The sequence below is a fragment of the Mandrillus leucophaeus genome, unplaced genomic scaffold, assembly GCF_000951045.1.
Source record: "Mandrillus leucophaeus isolate KB7577 unplaced genomic scaffold, Mleu.le_1.0 Scaffold555, whole genome shotgun sequence".
Taxonomy (NCBI): domain Eukaryota; kingdom Metazoa; phylum Chordata; class Mammalia; order Primates; family Cercopithecidae; genus Mandrillus; species Mandrillus leucophaeus.
Genome location: NW_012105975.1, coordinates 756621 through 778601, shown reverse-complemented (window position 1 = coordinate 778601; position 21981 = coordinate 756621). Strand labels below are relative to the sequence as shown.

The window sequence follows — 21981 nt, the reverse complement described above, 5'->3', positions numbered from 1 at the left end:
GGCCGCCCCGAGGGCACCCTGGACATCCAGCGCGCCGGCAGCCAAGCGCACAGGGTCTCCCTGGTGGATCGGGAGACGCAGACCGATGGTGAGGGGTCGGCGCGGGGAGGGGGGATCCCCGGGGCGGAGAACGCTCAAACAGGCAGCCCTGGACCCCGACCCTGCCGCCCCGCGGGGTAGACGACAAAGCCCTGGAATCACGGCCTCTCTCCTGGCGCCTCTAGGAGTTTTGGGTACTGTTTTGGGTGGAGAGGAGCTAGAGTTCCTCCCGGTGTGCTCACTGGGACAATCTCAGCGTCAGACGTGTTCGAATTCGGAGGGTTACGACCCCCAGTCACTGGCCCCACCTACAACTTGGGGCATTGGTTCCCATGACTTGGGGTCACGCTTTTGTAAGGTATTGATGTGGGATTTTGGAGAAACGGGGCCCCCACTCCCTCCTCTCCACATTGTCCTCTCCCTTGCTTGCTTCTTAATCTTCTCCAGGGAAGAATAGTAACACTAAAAGCTTGCCTCTTGTGAGTCAGGCGCTGTTCTAAGGACTTTTCACCTGGATCCTCATGGCAACCCTCTCAGGTGGAACTCCACCAGACTCGCTAGCTGGTTGACTTCAGGATTCTCCTTCACAACCCTTGAGACCCTTCGTGTTACTGAGCCAGGCCTGTGGCCCATGAGATTAATTTGCCAGTCTAAGGTCCCTGGGCAGTGAGCTCTTGAGGGAGCTCCAAGTCCCGTACCTACCTGCCAGCTCCACCCTGCCAGGGGCGGCAGGAGGGACTGAGGAAGTGCTCTGTGTGGCAGAGTCCAAAGCTTAGGTACCCAAGGTCTGCCACCCTCCAGCTGGTGACCAGAGCGGGCATCCTGTCTATGGGCCAGTGTCCCTCCTGTGTGAGGTGAGGGTGAAGGGCCGGTTGATGTCCAGGGTGCCATCCAGCTCAGAGAAGTCAGCTTCAGGACAAATGGTGACACACTTATTCTGGGTGCCCAGGACACCAGAACCATCAGAGACCTTCTGGGAGGAAATTTTCAGCCCCTCAAGACCTTATTCTGGCTGTCTAATTTCCAATCCCCTTCCCCTACCTAGTCTGCATTTTCACATGACTGGCACGCCTGGTTAGGAAACTCCCTTGCCCGTGGACTAGTCCAACGGTGATCCGCAGCTGAGGCCAGAGAAGTCCCAGTCCATTTTTGAAAGCAACCCCTTGGTGATGAAGCCTTGGAGGTGCCTGATCCCCCACCACCCATGCCCACCTGCCCCCATCGCAGCTTCCTGCTTTCTCTGCCCTCCTACCTTCACCTTCATTCAGTTCCTGCAGCTTGCATTGAGCCCCTACTCTAGACTATGGCCTTCTGAGGTTTCTACCATCTGGGGTTGGGGAATGAGAGGGAAGACAAAGACAGAAATAATTCTAATGCCGTTCAGAATATGACCAGTCTCATACAAAGAGGTGCCCTGGAGCTCAGCAGCGAGGGAAGGATGGCTTCCAGTTGCAGATCTCAAGATAGTTTTTATTTTTTATTTTTTTTTTTAGATGGAGTCTTGCTCTGTTGCCCAGGCTGGAGGGCAGTGGCACGATCTCCACTCACTGCAACCTCCACCTCCCGGGTTCAAGCAATCCTCCTGCCTTAGCCTCCTGAGTAGCTGAGACCACAGGCATGTGCCACCATGCCCGGCTAATGTTTTTGTATTTTTCGTAGAGATAGGATTTCTCCATGTTGGCCAGGCCGGTCTCAAATTCCTGACCTCAGGTGATCCTGTCTCAGCTTCTCAAAGTGCTGGGATTACAGGCATGAGCCACCGTGTGCAGCTTAGAAAGGCTTTATGAAAAGATGGATCCACTTGAGATAGGGCTTGACCAGAAAATGTTTTGGTAGATGTACAGAGAGGGGTGATAGAGGAGAAGGGCTTCTGAAAATGCAGGAATGTTCAACCTGTTCATGAGACCGCTGGTGTTCACAGTTGGCTAGAGGTGGACCCAGGTAGTGTGGTGGCTGGTAAGTCCTGGGCAGTGGGCTGTGACTGTATTATGGAAGAGCCAGGTTTCCTGACTAGGAACAGGTGCTCAAGCAGAAGGCAGTGGGGCCAAGCGCAGTGGCTCATGTCTGTAATCCCAACACAGGGAGGCCAAGGCAGGCAGATCACTTAAAGTCAGGAGTTCGAGACCAGCCTGGCCTACAGAGCAAACCCTGTCTCTACTAAAATGATACAAATTAGCCAGGCATGGTGACGCATGTCTGTAGTCTACTCAGGAGGCTGGAACATGCCTGTAAGCTACTCAGGAGGCTGAGGCAGGAGAATCAGTTGAACCCGGGATGTGGAGGTTGCAGTGAGCCAAAACTGGGCCACTGCACTCCTGGAGACAGAGTGAGACTCTGTCTGAAAACAAAAACAAAAACAAAAACAAAAAAAAGAAGAAGAAGAAGAAGGGAGCAGGTGCAGGGAAGATGTTCTAGCAAAGAGCTATTGAGGCGCCATTCTTCCTCATTCTTCTGGGACAACCTCTTTCCACAGGTGCCCTCTCTCTGCTTCTTGGGACCACTCTTACTAAAGAATTCACACCATATTTTTACTGCTGCCACAGGGAAATTCCCTACTCCTCCCTAGGCCTGCCCTCTGTGCTTCCTCCATCTTTCTACTGGAAGACAAAGACCCATTCTCTGTGCCCTGTTTGGCTTCTTCTGGTAAAATGGAATATTTCTTTCATTGCTACCAGGAAGTTCCACCTATATGTGTCTGCTCCTATCTGATTCATTTACACCAACGTGGCACAACCAGTGGCAATTTTGACACACACACCCCCACCACCCATCTCTAGGGGACATTTAGGAGTATCTGGAGACATTTTGGGTTGTCCTGGGGTAGGGGGGAGTAAAGACTGGATAAAGACCAGGGATCTGATAAACTTCCTACAATACACAGGATGATCCCCCACAACAAAGAATTACTCAGCCCAAAAATGTCAACAGGGCTGAGGTTGAAAAACACTGATTTAAACCAGGTTGAGGTTTGACTTCATGTGGCCCGAAGCCCTTTTTACCTGCCCGGGTCTGCTCTAAACCTTCCCTGGGGCAGGAGCTCCTGCACTTGCCGGTCCCACACTCACCCACCTGAGATGCACTCGCGACAGAAGTGTCTCCTGAGGTGAACACATTTTCTGTTGCAGTCACAGTGTAAGCTTTAGACTGTCTTTTAAAAATACTTTTCCTTCTTCCATCCTAAAATAAAAATCACATTTAATGAACACATTAATTAATTGAGAGAAAGATTCAGTCACCTGCTTAACCCAACCAGTTGGGATTTGGGGGATGGTCTGTGGTTGCCATCGTCGTGAGTTTGAGACAAATGTTCGTTTTCTGAACAGCTGTTATGTTCTCAAGGAAAATTATTTGCCAAATGCAAAGGTTCTTATAAAAGTCAGATCAACCCCCAAACTCCCCTCCCACAGTGGGGGAGGGCAGGCTTTGCGGGAAGGGGGAAGCTACTCTGAGATGGTAGCAGGCTCTGGGCCATGGGAGGTAAAGCCTTCGAGGAAGCTCCAAATCTTCAGGAAGCTGACATGAAGATGAATGCGTGGGGAGCATGGATTTTTGAGGTCTAGGAATAGGGGGTATGTGGAAGCCAGTGACAGAGCTGAGCGTCACATCCAGGGTATCTTAGAGCAAAACAGGTGGCTCACATGGACCCAGGAACACGCCAGCAGAGAGGTGACTGAAGGCTGCGCTCTGTTCGCAGAAGCATGAGGATCTGGCTCTCTTGGGCCCCGTGGCCAGGCGTCACCAGGTCTGTGAGGACCAGGGCCTGGGCTAAGGGAGAACGCCAGGCTGGTGTCTGTGGAGAAGACTGTCCCTGCGGCCCTACCATAGGAGCCACCCTGGCTTTTATGACCTCACAGGAGGTGTGGGTCACTGTTCTCTGTAGGGCCTGGGTCCAGTTGGAGGCCAGAGTCAGGCCTCTAGGGCAGAGGGCGAACGGCCCCTCCAGGAGGGAGCCAGGAGATTACGCAGCTCCATGTAGCTCCACGCTTAGGTTGGGAGGATCCACTATGAAGAAGGTCAAGAAGAAAAGGTCAGAGGCCAAACGCCACCGAGACTCCACCCCCCAGCATGCTAGCTCCAATTCCACCTCTCAGCAGCCTAGTCCTGAATCCACACCACAGGAGCCTAGTCCTGAATCCACACCACAGCAGCCTAGCCCTGAATCCACACCACAGCAGTCCAGCCTTGAAACCAACTCCCAGCAGCCAGCATCCCAAGCCCTTCCAGCACCCGAAATCCGCCGCTCCTCTCGCTGCCTGTTATCTCCAGATGCTAACATGAAGGCAGCCCCTCAATCCAGGAAAGCAGGTGGGCTGTCTTCTAGCTTCAGCAGTTTCAGCCTTCCTGCTGATGGAGTTCCGGGTCATCCCAGAGGCTGGTTCTTGTAGGATAGTGATGCATGGTTAAAGTGTATCCTGGAGCTGTGTTGTAGAGTGTGAAGGTTTTTGTTTTTGTTTCTACCCAAGAGACCAGGGTTCCTGGGTTTTGTTATTTCTCATCATCCTGAGTCTCATTGAAGACAACCACACATACGTATAAACATTTAACTTGGTTCTATAGTAATACTTGCTCACTAGGAATCAGCAGTGCCATGCAACTGCTAAAAAATAAAAACCAAGGATGCATTAATAGAAGCATATGGTTTGGAATAAGGGAGGTGATGATCCTGCTTTATTCTGTCCTCATCAAGCTATCATTTTGGGCTATAAAAGATGCCTGACAAACTAGTCCAAGGAAGATAGTCCAGGTTGATGGAGGATGAGAGGGATCAGAGAGGCCATTTAGTGTATGACAGTCGATTGAAGGAGTTGGAGGATGTCTGTCTGTCAGGTGGAAGATGTGAATAGACTTGTTCCTTATTGTCCTGAGAAGTCTAAGGGCCTGATATGGTTTGGCTGTGTCCCCACCCAGATCTCATCTTGAATTCCCAGTGTTGTGGGAAGGACCCAGTGGGAAGTGATTGAATCATGGGGGCAGGTCTTTTCCGTGGTGTTCTCGTGATACTGAATAAATCTCATGAGATCTAATGGTTTTTAAAAAGGGAGTTTCCCTGCACAAACTCTCTTCTCTTGTCTGCCGCCACGTGAGATGTGCCTTTCACCTTCCACCATGATTATGAGGCCTCCCCAGTCACGTGGAACTGTAAGTCCAACAAACCTCATTCCTTTGTAAATTGCCCAGTCTCAGACATGTCTTTATCAGCAGTGTGAAAACAGACACATACAGGCCCAGGGATAGGATAGCCAGACAAAATACAAGACTCTTAGTTAAATTTTAATTTTAGTAAACAACAAATAATATTTTTAGTATGTGTTTCCCAAATATTGTGTGGACATCCTGTATTTTTATTTGCTAAATTAACAACCTTACCCATGGAAGACATTAGCGACAGACAGACTTTGGCTCAACATAAAAAACTTCCCAACAATTAGCTCTGTCTGAAAATGGAATGGCTGTCAGGAAAAGTGGTTCCCCATCTTCTTGGGAGCCAAACAGTGTCTGAATAAGCACTGGCTTGTGTAGAGGGAATTCAAGTGGAGTTCCGGAGGTGGGCTGGTTTATACTGCTAACAATAATGGTGATAGCAAACTAACATTATCACTAAGCATTTACTGTGTACCTAGCATTCAGCTCAAGTGTCTTAATTTTCACATGTGACAATCCTATAAAAGTTCTTCCATATCATCTCCATTTTATAGATGGGGAAACTGAGGCTCATAGGAGTCAAACAAGTTGCTCCTGAGCAGAGGCTGGTAGCCCTGAGAAGGGAAACCCGCTCTATTCTGACTCCAGAACCCTCATTCTAAACCACAGCACTGACCTTTCCATTCCAAGAGGCCTAGGAGTCTCCACAAGAGGAAGAACATCTTTGTCCGAGCAGCTCCTGGATCTGCTGTGAGCCAGTGCCCATGGCTCCACAGCCTCGAACAGGCCACACTCCCTGGGCCACAGTTTACCCCCCGGGATTGTGTGAGCATAAAAGAAAGAAGAGATGGAGATGAGAGTGCTGACTGCAAGGCATGCCACGCCAATGATCCTTCCATGGCCAGGAATCAATCCCTTCTTGACATATGATAATGATTTTGAGCGCCATACTGTATGTTGTAAAGACTGTGATCATCAGCCACTGAGAGAAACATTTCCGGGTTATGGTCTTCAGAACTAGTAGAAAGCAAAACTTTCCATTCCCAAGTCTTTTAATGATCACATGTGACTCACACTCCGAGAGGAATTTGGCCCATTGAAGAGGCAAAGCAAGAGAGCAAGAAACGGTGGTGGCTCACCAGTGGTTGCAGCGGACACCCTATACTTCTTCCAAAGGAATTCTCTGCAGTAGAAAGGAATATTGGAGATGCAGGATAAGGGCCTGCGTGTAAAGCATGCCATTTTCTAAAATCCAAGCCTTTTTGTGTACAGAAATATTGTAGCTCAAGAAAATGCCAGTCTTCCACTAGGATGGGTATAATCAGAAGGATGGACAATAACAAGTGTTGGTGAGGATGTAGAGAAGCTGGAATCCTCATACACTGTAGGTGGGAATGTAAAATGGTGCAGCTGCTGTGGAAACAGTCTGGTGGTTCCTCAGAGGAACATGAAGTTACCTTATGACCCAGCAATCCCACTTCTTGGTATATATCCAAGAGAATTCGAAGCATATTATTAAGCATATTAGAAGCACACCAAAACTTGTACACAAATGCTCAAAGCAGCAACATTTGTAATAGCCAAAAAGTGGGAACAACCCAAATGTCCATCAGCTGATGAATGGATAAACAAAACGTGGTATGAAATACCACAGTACAATGAATATGGTGAAATACTATTTGACAATAAAAAGAGATGACATCCTGATACATGGGACAACATGGATGAACCTTATAGACATTTGGCTAAGTGAAAGAGTCCAGTCTCCCAAAAACCCACACATCGAATGATTCTATTTACATGAAATGTTCAGAATAAGCAAATGTATTGCCAAGAACTGGGGGAACTGGAGAATGGGGGGTAACTGCTCATGGAGATAGGGTTTCTTTTTGGGGAAATGAAGATGTTCTGAAATTAGTGGTGACGGCCACAAAACTTTGTGAATATACTAAAAACCACTGAGCGCTCTAAAAGGGTGAACTTTATTGCCTGGGAATGATGTCTCAATTTAAAAACTTTTCTGTAACTAAAAAAAGAGACAAGTCTTGCCTTTAGAATCCCCTCTCCTCATTCCAGGAAAGTATGTGTCATGGGCAAGTCTAAGCAGAAAGTGTACCGGGTCTGCCAGGTTGACTCTCTGTTTCACGCAGCTTAGGGTCAGAAGAATCTGTAGCTCTGTCAAGAAGCCACAGGGCTACAGATAGGAAACAGGAGGGAATAATCCAGCCAGAAATTATGTTGCCCAAGCACAGAGGGTATCATCTACATTCTGCTAGGATCCATACCAGAGGAGGACAGAAACAGAAGATAAGATCGGGACTGGAAACTGGAGCTGTGGTTGTCTTCCAGATGGATCACTATGCTCTGGATCAATGGAACGTGGCAGCTCCAATTCCAGGAATCCCAGTGCAGCCTCTCCTGGGGTGGGCAGTCACCTGAAATTCCATTTTCACTGAATTAAACGTGAGAAAGCCTGAGTTGAGAAAGCCAACTTCTGCAATCTACTCCCCAGAAGGGCACATCCCTTAAATTATCTGAGCCTCAGTTTCCTTATTTGTAAAACAAGAGCAACAGTATCCCCTTTACAGGATTACTGTGAAATTAAATGAGATGGGCACGCTAAGTCCAAAGCATCCTGAAGGCGCAAGCCATGACACCACCAGCACCACCTCCATCATCATCATTGTTGTTGCTACTCCCAGGTAGCACCAGTATAAACCAGCCATTTTCTCATGCAGTCAGTCTTCACTTCTGTTTGGTTAGAGAACATTTTGTGGGAGAACTGCCTTCCTTGGGTAGTTCATTCCCAAATCCTCAGTGATGCCTGGAAAAAAATCCAGGATCTGCCCTGGTAATCCTGCAGCTGCTACTGTTTTGGGGGGCCTTCTCAGACTGTGTTCCAGGCTCCCCTGCCCCCACCTCCCAGAGCAGGTACCTCCCTTACCTCTTTCCTTCTGTCCCCACAGGGCCTCTGACTCGCGCCGGCCCACATTCCTGCTCCTGTGCCACTTGCCCCTGCAGCTCTGCTTGCTGGCGTCGTCTGGGGCTGTGCCATAGCCGCATCTTCGATGTCCTTCTGCCTCGGGACTGGCAGATGGCGCCAGGGAGAGGACTCCCCAACCTGCTCACCTTCTACAGGTTCCAAGCGTGAGGGGCTGGAACCTCAGGGCACACAGTTCCCAGGGCCAGGCTCTGCCCCCAGACCTTATTAGCAATCATGTATCATTCCTCTTGGGAATCCCAGGCCAAAGGAAAGCCTTTTCCTCTTTCCTTTGGCCACTTCCTGGACGTTGGCAGGCAGGGCCCTTTCTGACCAGCCCTTCCCACTGGGTACCCTCTCCACCCGTACAGAGAGGTGCCAGTTTTCTTCCTCACTGGGATTTGCCTCCTCAGTGGCTTCCTTTTTATTTTCTCCAGAGATGCCCTCCCCTCCTCAGAACACTCTCCCTCTCAGCCCTTCAGAGATTCCGAGTCGCTCAGGGCCTTTGTGTTTAAACGCTGTTTGGCCGTGCACCTCCGTGGCCCCTCAGTGGCCTGTGTCTTAGGCTGGGGCCTTAGGTTCCTGATCTGCCTATGAATGTCACCTAGAATTTAATGATAAAAAACTACTTGTAACTCATATGCCTCCTCCACACAATAGCAAGACCTCAGCCCCCTTCAGAGTGTGCTGAGCTCTTTCTGGGGGTCCCCATAGGCGACGTGTGCCCCCAGGCTGGTCTGTTGGTGGCAGCCCCCATGACATCACCCATAGTATCTATCCTTCCTTCCTCTTCCCACAAAGCCACCAGGCGCAGTGTCATGGCTGCCACTGCCCTCATAGGAAGACGCTATCCCTGCCGGGAACAGACTGGAGATGTTCCCGTCTTTGGCGCTGCTAGGTTACATGCATGGGCCGGGAGAAGGGTTGCCATCTGTACCACCTGAGGGCCTCACAGATCTCAATGATAGAGGCCCTTCCACTTGGCGACTTCATACCCCCACCCCAGGAGCTGAGCCCCCCAACCCCCATCCTCGTCCTGTTCCACTTCCCATCCTCTTCCCTACCCAATCCCCTCTCCTTTCTGGAGCTGAAAAACTCCATCTCTCCTACATATGGAGAGAAGCAAATAGATACCGGGGCGTGTGGGGAACACATACTTGGAGCCAGAAATACTCCGCCACCCAGTAAGCCCCGTCAAGGAAAGGTCTACCTGCCACCGTTAGCCACACCCCGCCCATACACTTAGTACTTCCATCCATCCATGGCCAAATTGTGCCATGGGTTCTTATCGTTTTAAAACCAGCAAGTGTTATTGAGCGAAACTTACTATGCAGAAGACATGGGGGACTGTGAGGGAAACCAGAACGGGGAACTTTACCCCTAAAATCGTTGCAGTCTGCATGGAGAGCTAAGACCCGTGCATTTAGAAACCAAGATGCAAGATGCAAAGAGCCGTGTGTCCTCTGGGAGAGGCTCCAACAGGAACCTCTGAAAGATTCCAACAGGAACAGGCTCCAACAGGAACCTCTGAAAGGTTCCTGTCAGCAGCATGTGAGCCGAGTCCAAAAGGATCTTGAAGCCCTCTCTGGCTTAAGATGAAAAGCGGGAGCAATCTAGGTGCAGGAAAAGGCAAACACAAGGCTCAGAATCAGGAAAGAGAGCAGGGAGGGACAGGGACCATGTCTGGTCAGGACAAGACATACAGTTCTAATGCTGTTCCACTTTTAGCACCCGCATGCTTTTCTCAACAGAGTGTAATGTTGGCTTTTGGCTTTCAATCCACATTCACATTAAACAAGAATCCTTATTTTTGTAGGATTTTTATCAAAATGGGTATTGCATTTTTTGAATGCCCTCCTCACAATTATTGCCTTAATCATCTGTTTTCCTTGCCTTTGTGTGGGTGTAATATATTATTTCCCAAGGTTCCTTTCTCTCAATGGAGTCAAGTGATAGAACCTACCTCATAGGGTTGTTGTGAGGCTTGAAGAAGACACTGGGTGTGAGGTGTTTAGCACAAGGCCTGGCTCACAGCAGACTTGACCACCTTCCTAACCTGGTCTCCCTCTGAGTGTTCAGGGCAGCTGGCATCCCAGGCCAGCTCACCCTCCGATCCTCAGGGGTCTTTCAGCAGGGACTTTTTGGAAGGGTGGAAAGAATTAAATGTTCTCTTAAAAGGAGTTTGGAGAGGGGGAAGATGGGTATTCCTGCAATCCTGAGAGGGCCACTTAACTTCCACTTTCTCCTGCTCGTAGAGAGGCACCGAAGCCCAGCTTCCCACCACCCTCACTTTTGCTTTGTTCTACAGAAAACCTTCAAGAAAACCCTCCAGTCATCGTAACACGTGTCCTCCAAGCCCTCGGAACTGTGGCTGTGGCTCTGGGGGCTCTAGGAGCTGCCTACTACATCACTGAATCCTTGTGAACAAGCCCCTAGGCCCACGGTCCGGCAGGTATGTGGAGCGTTCTGTCCCTTCAAATGGAGGTGGTCTTTTCAGGTGGAGCAAGCCCCGGCCTCTCAAGAGAAGCTTGACAGTGGAGTGACCCCCTCCTGGCCTCAGAGTCAGCCAGCATGGCCCTCTAGGGAAGACCTGATGCTCTCAGATGCTAGACTCATTATTATAATCATCTGAACAGAGCCGCCACCTCCACTGCCCTAGGATGGTTTCCCTGGTCACGGACCCTGGACGAGAGGAAATAGGAGGGATGGGGGCAAAGGTTCCTACCCATCTCGGACCTTTCTCCCTGCCTTGAAAGCTTGTCTCCTACCCAGTCCTACTGGTCCATCACCCATAAAGCCCCCTTCTTCCATGAAACCTTCCTCCATCTTCCCAACTTCAATGATGTCTTCCATCTTCTCAACCCCTGTCCTCTCCACCTGTGCCTCCTGTGTTGTGGATGATGCTGTTGTTTGCCTGTGGCCTGTCTCCCAGCTCTCCTGCAAGATCCCTGAGGGCAAGGGGCATGGCTCACACAGCCATCTTCCCTCGCCCCTGGAAGCAGAGCCTGAGACTGGGGTTGGATGGACAGGGTTTATTGAGGAGGTGCTCTCAGGGAGTGAGGGAGGGAGGAAGGCAAGAGGAGGCAAGGGAAGTAGCTGAGAAGGAGGAGGCCAGACCTCAGCTTGACCCTGTGGGAGCCCTGGAACAAGAATTACAACACAGTCTCAGCAGAGGGGAGAAGCTTGCCCTCTGGTGCTCCTCCTTGTCAGTGCTTGGCTCTAAGGGTTGGGTAGGGACTGCATGTCTTTGTGGAAAGAGCAGCTCCCTTTGGGCTGAGGGCACTTCCCTAGAGGAGGGGCAGCTCTGAGCTGTCAGCAGCACACTCACAACTCGCAGGAGTTGAGCAGTGGATGCACCAGCCCCAGAAAAGGGATAATCATCGGTTTTCCTTGCCTTTGCAGTGGGCATAATATATTATTTCCCAAGGTTCCTCTCTCTCAATGGAGTGAAATGATAGAACCTACCTTGTAGGGTTATTGTGAGGCTTGAAGAAGACATTGGGTTTGAGGTGTGAGGGTCTGGGGGGGCGCCAACAACTTCCACAATGATCCCCTTGCCACGTCCACACTTAGCAAATGCTTAATAAGTGACAATGGGGATGATAGCATGGGGGTAATGAGAAGCATTTCACCCTACTTCCAGACCTCCACTAGCCCCAAGAGTTGATAGGTGATGGGACTGGGAGAAGATGTTCAGAATATCTCAAAAACCAAACCCAGAAGGTAAACTCCAGGGACAGCTTACCATCCCTTCATGTGCTCTGTGATGCCATGTCCCATGTCTGTGGCAGAGGACATAGTAGTTCCTTAGCTGCTATGCTATTTCCTGAGGCATTTCCTGAGTGGCAAGAACCTCAGTTTCCTCATCTGTAAATAGCGAAAATTACAGTACCTTCCTCTTGAGCCTGTTGGGAGAGGTGAGATAAGGTGTTAGAGGACAGAGCTCATTGCTGGGGGTTCCTGTTGCTGTTGTCAACATGGACGTGGTGGGAAGGATGCCAGCTTTGGAGTTAGAGCTGCCGGCTCATTTCTTGACTCTGCTGCCTGATAGCTGCGTTTTAGGGACATGTTTCTTAATTTCTCTGACAGTGTCATGTCTAGTGGGGAGAATAATAACTACCTCCATGGGCAATGGTTTTGAGGATTAACTGAGGGGATATGCAGAAGTGCCAGGCACAGGACCTGGTGACAGGGGTGGATGGATGCTGGCCATTGACAATGTGGCGAATGCACCTGAGTTAAAGCATTTTCTCTTCAAAATTCCTTGCAGCAGAACCTAATGGTTGTGAGCTGGAGTTCTGGAGGCAGGCAGGCTTGAGGTCAGAGGCCTCTTCAAAACCCAGTATTTCTGAGGCCTGGGGCAAGTACCCTAACTCTTGATGTCTCATTTTCTTTTCGTTAAATGGAGATAATAATAGCACAGCTCTCATTGGATTGTTGGGGAGATTGAGAGGAAAAAATGCATGTAAAATACTTAGCACAGTTCCTGGCACAGGATAAGCACTCAAGAAAGCTACATCACCAGCAATACCACCACCATCAGCACCATCACAATTATCACCATCATCCTCATCACCATCACCATCATCATCACCACCACCATCATCACCATCATCATCACCATCATCTGCATTACCATGATCATCACCACCACCATCATCACCGTCATCACCATCATCATCATCACAATCATCACCACCATCATCATCACCATCACCATCATCACCATCATTACCACCATCATCATCACCATCACCATCATCACCACCATCACTACCATCATCATCATTACCATCATCACCACCACCATCACCATCACCATCATCACCACCATCACATCACCACCATCACCAGCATCACCACCACCATCATCATCACCACCATCATCATCATCACCATCATCACCATCATCACCATCATTACCACTATCATCATCACCATCACCATCATCATCATTACCACCATCATCACTGCCACCACCATCATCACCATTGTCATCACCATCACCATCATCACCACCACCATCATCATCATTATCACCATCATCATCACCATCATCCTCATCACCATCACCATCATCATCAGAATCATCCGCATTACCATGATCATCACCACCATCATCACCATCATCACCATCATCATCATCACCATCACCATCATCACCACCACCACCATCATCATCACCATCATCATCACAATCATCACCAGTACCATCACCATCATCATCACCACCACCACCATCATCACCATCATCATCATCACCATCACCATCATCATCACCATCATCATCGCCACCACCACCTTCACTATCATCACCATCACCATCATCACCATAATCATCACCATCACCACTGTCATCACTATCACCATCATCACCATCACCATCATCACCATCATTACCACCATCATCATCACCATCACCACCATCACCACCACCATCATCATCAATCATCATCATCACCACCACCATCACCATCATCACCACCACCACCATCATCACCACCACCACCATCATCACCACCACCATCATCACCATCACCATCATCACCATCACCATCATCGTCATCACCATCATCACCACCACCATCACCATCATCACCACCACCACCATCATCACCATCATCACCATCATCATCACCACCACCACCATCATCACCACCACCATCATCACCATCACCATCATCACCATCACCATCATCGTCATCACCATCATCATCACCACCACCACCATCATCACCACCACCATCACCATCACCATCATCACCATCATCGTCACCATCACCATCACCATCATCACCATCATCGTCACCATCATCTTCATCACTGCCACCATCATCACCATCATCATCTCCATCATCTGCATTACCACGATCATCACCACCACCATCAACATCATCATCCTCACCATCACCATCATAATCACCATCACCATCATTACCACCATCATCATCACCATCACCATCATCACCACCATCACCATCACCATCACCACTATCACCATCATTACCATCACCATCATCATCACCATCACCATCATCACCACCACCATCATTATCACCACCATCACCATCATCATCACCATCATCACCATCATCATCATCACCACCACCATCATCACCATCATCATCATCACTATCATCATCACCACCATCATCACCATCACCATCATCATCACCATTATCATCACCACCACCATCATCACCACCATCATCATCGCTATCATCATCACCACCACCATCATCACCATCACCATCATCACCATCATCACATCACCATCACCATCATCACCATCACCATCATCATCATCACCATCATCACCACCCCCATCACCATCATCATCATTATCACCGTCATCACCATCATCATCACCACCACCATCATCACCACCACCCACCTCTATCACCAGGCCCTGCACCTGGCAATTCTGCACATCCCCTCAATCTTTACAACCATCATCCTTGGAGGTAGTTGCCATCATCACCATTATCATCATCATTATCATCATTACTATTTGTTAAATTAGTGACTTTTGATACCTGTAAAATCACTTAATATTTTTCTTTAAATTTGCTTACTTTTTGACTGGGAATAGTGGCTCAAACCTGTAATCCTAGACCTTTGGGAGGCCCAGGCAGGAGGATAACTTGAGCCTGGGAGTTTGAAAAAAAAAAAAAAAAAAAAAAAAGAGTGAGAAGAAGAAAAAAGATTAAAAAGTTAACCGGGCATGGTGGCACACGCCTGTAATCCCAGCTATTTGGGAGGCTGAGGTGGAAGGATTGCATGAGCTCAGCAGTTGGAGGTTGCAATGTGCCATAATTGCACCAATGCACTCCAGTCTGGGTGACAGAACTCTTGAGACCCTGTCTCAAGAAAGAAAAAAAAAAAAAGGCCAGGTGCGGTGGCTCACGCTTGTAATCCCAGCACTTTGGGAGGCCGAGGCGGGCGGATCACGAGGTCAGGAGATCAATACCATCCTGGCTAACATGGTGAAACCCTGTCTCTACTAAAAATACAAAAAAATTAGCTGCGCGTGGTGGCGGGCACCTGTAGTCACAGCTACTCAGGAGGCTGAGGCAGGAGAAAGGCATGAACCCAGGAAGCCGAGCTTGCAGTGAGCCGAAATCACACCACTGCACTCCAGCCTGGGCAAAAGAGCAAGACCCTGTCTCAAAAAATTTTAAAAAATAGGCCAGGCACAGTGGTTCACACCTGTAATCCCAGGACTTTGGGAGGCCGAGGTGGGTGGATCACCTGAGGTCAGGAGTTCAAGACCAGCCTGACCAACATGAAGAAACTCTGTCTCACCAAAAATGCAAAATTAGCAGGGCATGGTGGTGCATGCCTGTAATCCCAACTACTCGGAAGGCTGAGACAGGAGAATCGCTTGAACCCGGGAGGCGGCGGTTGCAGTGAGCTGAGATCGTACCATTGCACTCCAGCCTGGGCAACAAGAGCGAAATTCCGTCTCAAAAAAAAAAAAAAAAAAAAAAAAAAAAAAAGAATATTAGCTTACTTTTTAACTGCCCAGGGAAGAACTTTAGCCAATGAAAGCCTCCTGGGCACCTGTATGAGAGTCACGGTGAGGGAGGGCGATGGGAGTGCATCGTGGGGGTACATTAAGTCGTGCTGAGCTTGTAGGCTCAGCTCTTAATTAACAGGCAGTTTGACATCCTTCACTGTCCAGGGAGCGAAGAACCATCTGACGACAGTGGTGTCTTTCCTCTTTGGGGAAAGATGCTTCTAGAATGTTCTTTCCTAAAGTTTGGTGAACCTCTCCCTTGGCATCTTCCTCAGCTGAGGATAAGGCCCTGAAAGCAAAGGACTTCTTTCCCAGCCATTTTGGGCATTGAATGTGGTCAAACCACTGCAGTGTAGCTTTTGGGGGGTGAGACTCCATCATAGCTGCAGGGGACCCGGGGAAGGCGCTGGCACCAATGAGATGAGCAGGAGCCAAGCCTGGCCAGGCGCCTGGCAAAAGGCGTTACAGCCTTAGGTGTGTGGCTGAAAGAAAGAGTGGATGCAAGGAATGGAAGAAATTTGAATCCTAAATAATTTATTTCTCCACAGAAGGATCACAGTTGCTGAACCCTCACCTGTGAGGCTGTGAAACTGGAAAGCCACAGGATTCCAGGTCACATGGGGTATTGTCTAAGCTGATTGGTCTGTCCTTGTTTTTCTTACAGATCCAGTTTCCATCAAAGGACCTGTCTTGTCACTAAAATTTAAAAAAAGAAAAAAAAAAGAATTCTGTTTCTTTAGCACATTTTACTTTAGAGACATAAAAGCTGGACTTGGCAAATGGCTAGGAAGGGAGGTGTGGGGACCCCGGTGACGTTTTGAGCCGCAGGTCAAGCAGAATTGGTGCCTGTCATTCCTGTTCAGAGCCACAGACCCCTGGTGGAGCAGCTTTCTCTGCACACACTCACAGAACACAGTGTTTGCTTTAGATGTTCTCACTCTAAAGGAAGATTATAAAGCTTAACTCAATAGTTAACGTAATTAGTCATCTGCACCTGTGTCCCAGGGTAATCCCAGTTAGTGGGAATAGGAGAAATGTACCGGTTCGCCTCCAGGCCTGCACCCCAGAGGACAGAGGCCCTGTGCCCAGGAACACCATCTGTAGAAATAGGTTCTTTTAGGGTCACCTGTGATGGGGAGTGGCCTGCCATGCAGCCTTGTGGTTAGTGCTGGTGATGTGGCTACACCCAGCCAGTGCCTGGTGGGATTTTACCTCCAGCTCCTGAACAGCCGATTTGAAATCTTAGTTCAAGGTGACCCCAGCAAACACCAGTAGGGGAGAGGAGTGTAAACGAGGGAAGGAGACTGGGCTTGGTGGCTTATGCCTATAATCCCAAGACTTTGGGAGGCCAAGGCGGGAGGATGGCTTAAGCCCAGGAGGTCAAGGCTGCAGTGAGCTATGATTGAGCCTCTGCACTCCAGCCTGGACGACATAGCAAGACCCTGTCTCAAACAAAATAAAAAGGAACCACCAGAGAAGGGAGGACAGCCAGTACTGGTGAGTCCTAATGCAGTGGCCATTGAGGGCAGCTGAAGCCTGATCCTGCTGGGGCGTCATGGGATGGGAGAAGGCAGAACACACGCCACACAGCATAGTCATCCCACCTGACAGGGAGCTGAGATATTTGTAACCTGTTGGTCTTGGAGAAAGGCTGTGAGGAGGGAGGTGGTTAATTCCTCCACACTTTTGTCCCACTCTGGAGAGGAAGCCCCCAGGCAAAGAAATGCAGATGCGAGGTGGGGGTTAGCCCACATGCACTGGAACAGTGACAGCTGACAGCGGTGACAGTGGCATATGGTGTAGGGGTGGAGGGAGGACAATGCTGAATGCCTGTGAGGCATCCACAGACCCATGCCCAGGTGACCTGCTATGCCTCTAAGAATTAGTTAGACTGGGACCCAGCAGGGCAGCCGTTGGGGAGGCGAGGAGCTGGTTTACCCGCAACAGCACTGGTGTGATTGGGCAGGATGGGCCAGGCTGGAGCCCATTCTCCACCCCCCAGTCCCAGGATTTCCTTTGTGAAACAGGTGTGGGAGTTGCGTGGGGTCATGTTGTGGTCCTGTCCTGCAGGGACAATGAAAGGACCTATAGACATGGTGGAAGGGACTGGGTACTCCATGGCTGCAGCTTCTGGACTGAAGACACTTCCTTTTTCTGGCGTATTGAGGTCCCCCTTTATTGTAAATGTTGGACAACCTAACCCAAACTAGGCTTAAGCAAAATGAGAATGTATTAGCTCCTATAAAAGTCAGGAGAGAGTTCTGGTTCAGATGTGGTTTGCTCCAGGGGCACAGGCCGTTTCCCTCTCTGTAGCAGAGTTAGTTCCATTCTAGCTGCAGCAGCAACAGCTCCCAGCCTACAGAGGTCAAGTGTAGCAGAGAGGGTGAGCCGGCCCGTCTCCCCGCAGCAAAAGGCATCACAGCTCTGACTAGGTCCTGTGTCCCTCCTGGTAGCCATCACTGTGCCCAGGAAAATGCAGGGGGCTGGTTGGCCAGGTTGGAGCTGCACAGCCTCCTTTGGAACATGAGGATAAAATCCACAGAAACCGTGAGCACGGAGCAGGGAAGAAAATGATTCTCCAACTGCAGTGTGGGTAACCTGTTACCAAAAGGGTTGGGAATGGACACTGGGCAGCTAAAAACAGCACATGCCCCCTCCAGTTGGCTGTGGGTCTGCAGCCAGGACCTGTGCTCACCCTCTGCTTCTCCCCTTTTTCCCCCATCACCACCTCCTCACCAGAATGAATGCTCAAGTGGCCAGGAGAGAGAACTCTCAGCTGGTTCAAGCCGCTGACTTGCAGTGGATCCTGGCAGCTGGATCCCCCGGGCAGCAGTGAAAACTAGCCTCCCGTCCCCAGGGAAATGTGTGGGCACTGCTGGTTGTCACAGTAACTGGGGGATGCTGTGGGCTACTAGTGAAGGTCAAGAATGCAATGCACAAGACAGACCACACAATAAAGAATCATCCCATCAAAACCCCAAGGGCATCCTCCTAGACAGTCACTGTCACCTGGACTCATCTGTGGATCTGTGGATGCTCTCCCACACTGGCCTTGCATTGTGGCTCACGTTGCCCGTCGTGGACCATAGGGATCCCTCTTGAAGAGTGGAAACCGCACATGCTAAACAGTCACATGCCGGAGTCCCCATCTTCATCCTGCCGAGTGCAGTTCTGTTGACACATCCACTGCTCTTGGTTAGGTCCTGGAGGCAAGGAGCAGGTCTTTTCTTCTCAAATCCTTCCCAGCACATGAATGAGTAGACCTGTCACCATCAGGAGCATTTTGGGATACATTATGATTTGGCTTAGGCCATTGTATTCAGAATGGTTTATAAATGTGATCACTGGAGAAGACTGTTTTAAGTACAGCCAATTTCAAGCAACAGCCCCTGATAGGGGCTTTTGAGAGGGAAGTTTAGAGCTGGAAAGAAGAGTGGGCAGGTATATTTCCTATCACCATGCAGTAGCTGAGACTGCTCTGGCTGTGAGTTTGGGGACAGTCTGGTTGAGCCCGGGCCTGCAAGTTGTAGGGACCAAGGCCCTTGGTCCCCTAAAGGTTCACTGAACACTCACATGAGGCAAATTGATTAATAGGAGAAAGGCGTACACATTAATGTATACACATGGGAGCCTTCAGAATGAAGACCCAGAGGTACAGAGGAAACTGTCTTCATGCTTAGTTTCAACAAAGATGGACAGCCTTGTAGAAATAGGACTGGACAAAAGGGTCAGATTTAATGCTGACAGACTGTGTGGGGAACCCAGCAAGGCCTGTCTGTCTAGATTCTTCTCGGCCTCTCTGAGCAGCATTCCTTCCTCTGGGGCATGGGGCAAGGTCTTCTCTGGAATGGGGCTCTCATGACTGACGGCAAACAAGGTAGATCAGATCATTTTGTTCTGGCCAGTTCTTACACAAGGCTGGGAGAAAATTCAAGTAACACTTTTAGGTTTTCTGCCTAGCTTTGGGGAGAATGGGTTCTGGTTTCTATGGCCCCTTGGGAAAGGATTGAGTTTGTATGGCTAGCCTTGGGGGAGATGGGACTGAGAGATAGGCGGGCAGGAGATCAGAGAAAAACTTTCCCTTCTGAGGCCTTGGTTTTGGGGTATGATTGTCTAAGCTCCAGCAGAGTCTAGCATCTTCACCAGGCTTAGCTCAAACCCTGGCTGTGAACATTGTCTCAAGACCATCAGTTGGCCTGGTGCAGTGGCTCACACCTGTAATCCCAGCATTTTGGGAGGCCAAGGCAGGCAGATGACTTGAGCCCAGGAATTGGAGACCAGCCTGGGCAGCATGGTGAAAACTCGTGTTTTGTATTTTTCTAAAAAAAAAAAAAAAAATTCAAAAATTAGCGCCTGTAGTCCCAGCTATCTGGGTGGCTGAGGTGGGAGGATCACTTAAGCCTGGGTAGTCAAGGCTATAGTAAGCTGAGATTGTACCACTGCAATCCAGCCTGGGTGACAAAAGGAGACTCTGTCTCAAAAAAAAAAGAAAAGAAAAGAAAAAAGAAAAAGTCATCAATCAATTGGTTATTTATTTACTTATTTATTTATTTATTTATTTATTTATTTATTTATTTGAGACAGTCTTGCTGTGTTGCCCAGGCTCAATCTCAGCTCACTGCAACTTCCACCTCCTGGGTTCAAGCAATTCTTCTGCCTCAGCCTCCTGAGTAGCTGGGATTACAAGCATATGCCACCACATCTGGCTAATTTTTGTATTTTTAGTAGAGATGAGGTTTCGCCATTTTGGCCAGGCTGGTCTCGAACTTCTGACTTCAAGTGATCCGCCCACCTCAGCCTCCCAAAGTGCTGGGAGCCTCCGCACCCAGCCCAGTTGGTTATTCTTGAGATAGGTCGGTCCCAGCATAGTGATCCATCCAAACGCAGAAGAAAGTCCAGGAAGCCCTATCCTCCTGTACCTGCCTGTCTGGTCTCTCCAGTCCACTGTGCCAGGGACACAGGACCGGGTGAGAAGTCCTTGGCTTTTCAGATACCACCTGGTCTCCATCCTCCCCACCCCCACCCTTGAGGACAGCCACCCTCCCACTGGCCATGAAGCCTGGCACCCAGGCCATCCCTCAGTCACAGAGTAAGTAAATACCCAGGATCCAGGGAACCAAACTGCCAGGTAAAGGCAGCCATGAGACTCAGGGGATACCTGCCGTGCAACCTGTCCTGCCAAGGCCCCAGGCTCAGGGCCATGTTGGAGTCAACCAGGCCTGCAGCCACCAGTGATCCATCAGAGGAACGACAGTGCTTCAGGCTGCTGGTCCAGGCTCTGGCTTCGCTGGGAAACTCAGGAAGGCCCTCCGTCCCCAGGCAGCTCCCCCTCTGCATGTGCAAGCACAGCAGGTACTTATTACACCTCAGCCAGTCACCGGGGAGAGCACAGCAGGGATTTGAACTGGAGAAGTGCCCTTGCCAATGTCCCAAGATGTTTCTCCTGGCCAAAGTCAGGAGAAATGAACGAGGAGTACAGAGGAGCTGAAGGTGCCTGTTTGTTGGGAGTCTGGAGGAAAGGAGGTGCCAATCGCCAATGGCAAGGAGGAAAGTGTCCAAGGCAGAGAGCCAGGTTGGTCCCAGCGCAGGGCTGAGCCAGAGATCCAGGCTCAGGCTCCTCCAGGAGGGGCCTCGAGGTTGAGAATTAAAAAAGAAGAGTTCTGTTCAGGTCTGGGGAGTGTCTGATCTCATATAAGGAGTGCATCAAGGAGATGAGTGGAGAAGCCCATTTGTCTCCCATTGGGGTCAGGATGAAGGGTCTGGGCTGACTAGCTCCAGAAGAAGCTGACCCCTTGGGACTGAGTTCTCCTTTAAACCTTTCTCTTCCTCTGTTCTGCCCTTCTCCTGCTGCCACTGCCAGCAGTCAAACATGGACTGTGTGTACCATGTTCCGGGGAATCTGATGACACCCTGGACACTGATGTGTGGATTGCAGTCTGCTGCAGGATGACATGGGAGTTTAGCTGTTTTTTTCTAATGGGGCTCCATTCGGTGAGTCTGATAGGAGGTGCTTTTAACGCGCTGATAAACCAACCTCAGGGAGGTATTACGTACGGAAGATTCCCAAGGCTGCAGTTGCTGAAAGAGACTTGGGCTACTGGCGGGGAACTAGGTGAGCCCCCGTAGCTGAACAGAGCTGCCCAAGAGAAATGGAATAGAGGATCATGTGGTGTCTGTTTTGTGCCTTTAGCGGTCAGTGTTTCAAATGTATTTGGGGACGTTGCTTTCTCTGCGGGAACAAGCAAAAGAATTGTTTTGTTCTGATGAGATTAGGAATGAATTCAGTGAAAGAAACTTCCAA

The 21981-nt window shown here is 49.7% G+C and overlaps 1 protein-coding gene and 1 long non-coding RNA gene across 3 annotated transcripts in view; one reads left to right on the top strand and one right to left on the bottom strand.

The window, feature by feature from the left end:
• Window positions 1–3797, bottom strand: part of LOC105552417 — a 7623-nt gene extending 3826 nt beyond the window's left edge. The window contains exons 1-4 of the long non-coding RNA XR_001008005.1: window positions 3678–3797; window positions 3109–3216; window positions 1298–1366; window positions 742–1009 (exon numbers count right to left, since the gene is read on the bottom strand). This is a non-coding gene — a long non-coding RNA (uncharacterized LOC105552417). The remainder of the gene's footprint in view (window positions 1–741; window positions 1010–1297; window positions 1367–3108; window positions 3217–3677) is intronic.
• A 139-nt stretch (window positions 3798–3936) lies between these two features.
• Window positions 3937–16403, top strand: SPATA3 (spermatogenesis associated 3). Of its 2 annotated transcripts, XR_001008004.1 has the most exons (5): window positions 3937–4344; window positions 8148–8319; window positions 10470–10613; window positions 11805–11884; window positions 16345–16403. XR_001008004.1 is itself a non-coding variant. In XM_011998083.1 (4 exons), exons 1-3 carry the CDS (start codon window positions 4044–4046, stop codon window positions 10573–10575), a joined length of 579 nt encoding a protein of 192 aa, XP_011853473.1. In that variant the 5' UTR covers window positions 3937–4043; the 3' UTR covers window positions 10576–10613; window positions 16345–16403. The 2 variants fall into 2 exon arrangements, 1 of the variants encoding a protein (XP_011853473.1); XM_011998083.1 differs by lacking the exon at window positions 11805–11884.
• The last annotated feature ends 5578 nt before the right edge of the window (window positions 16404–21981 follow it).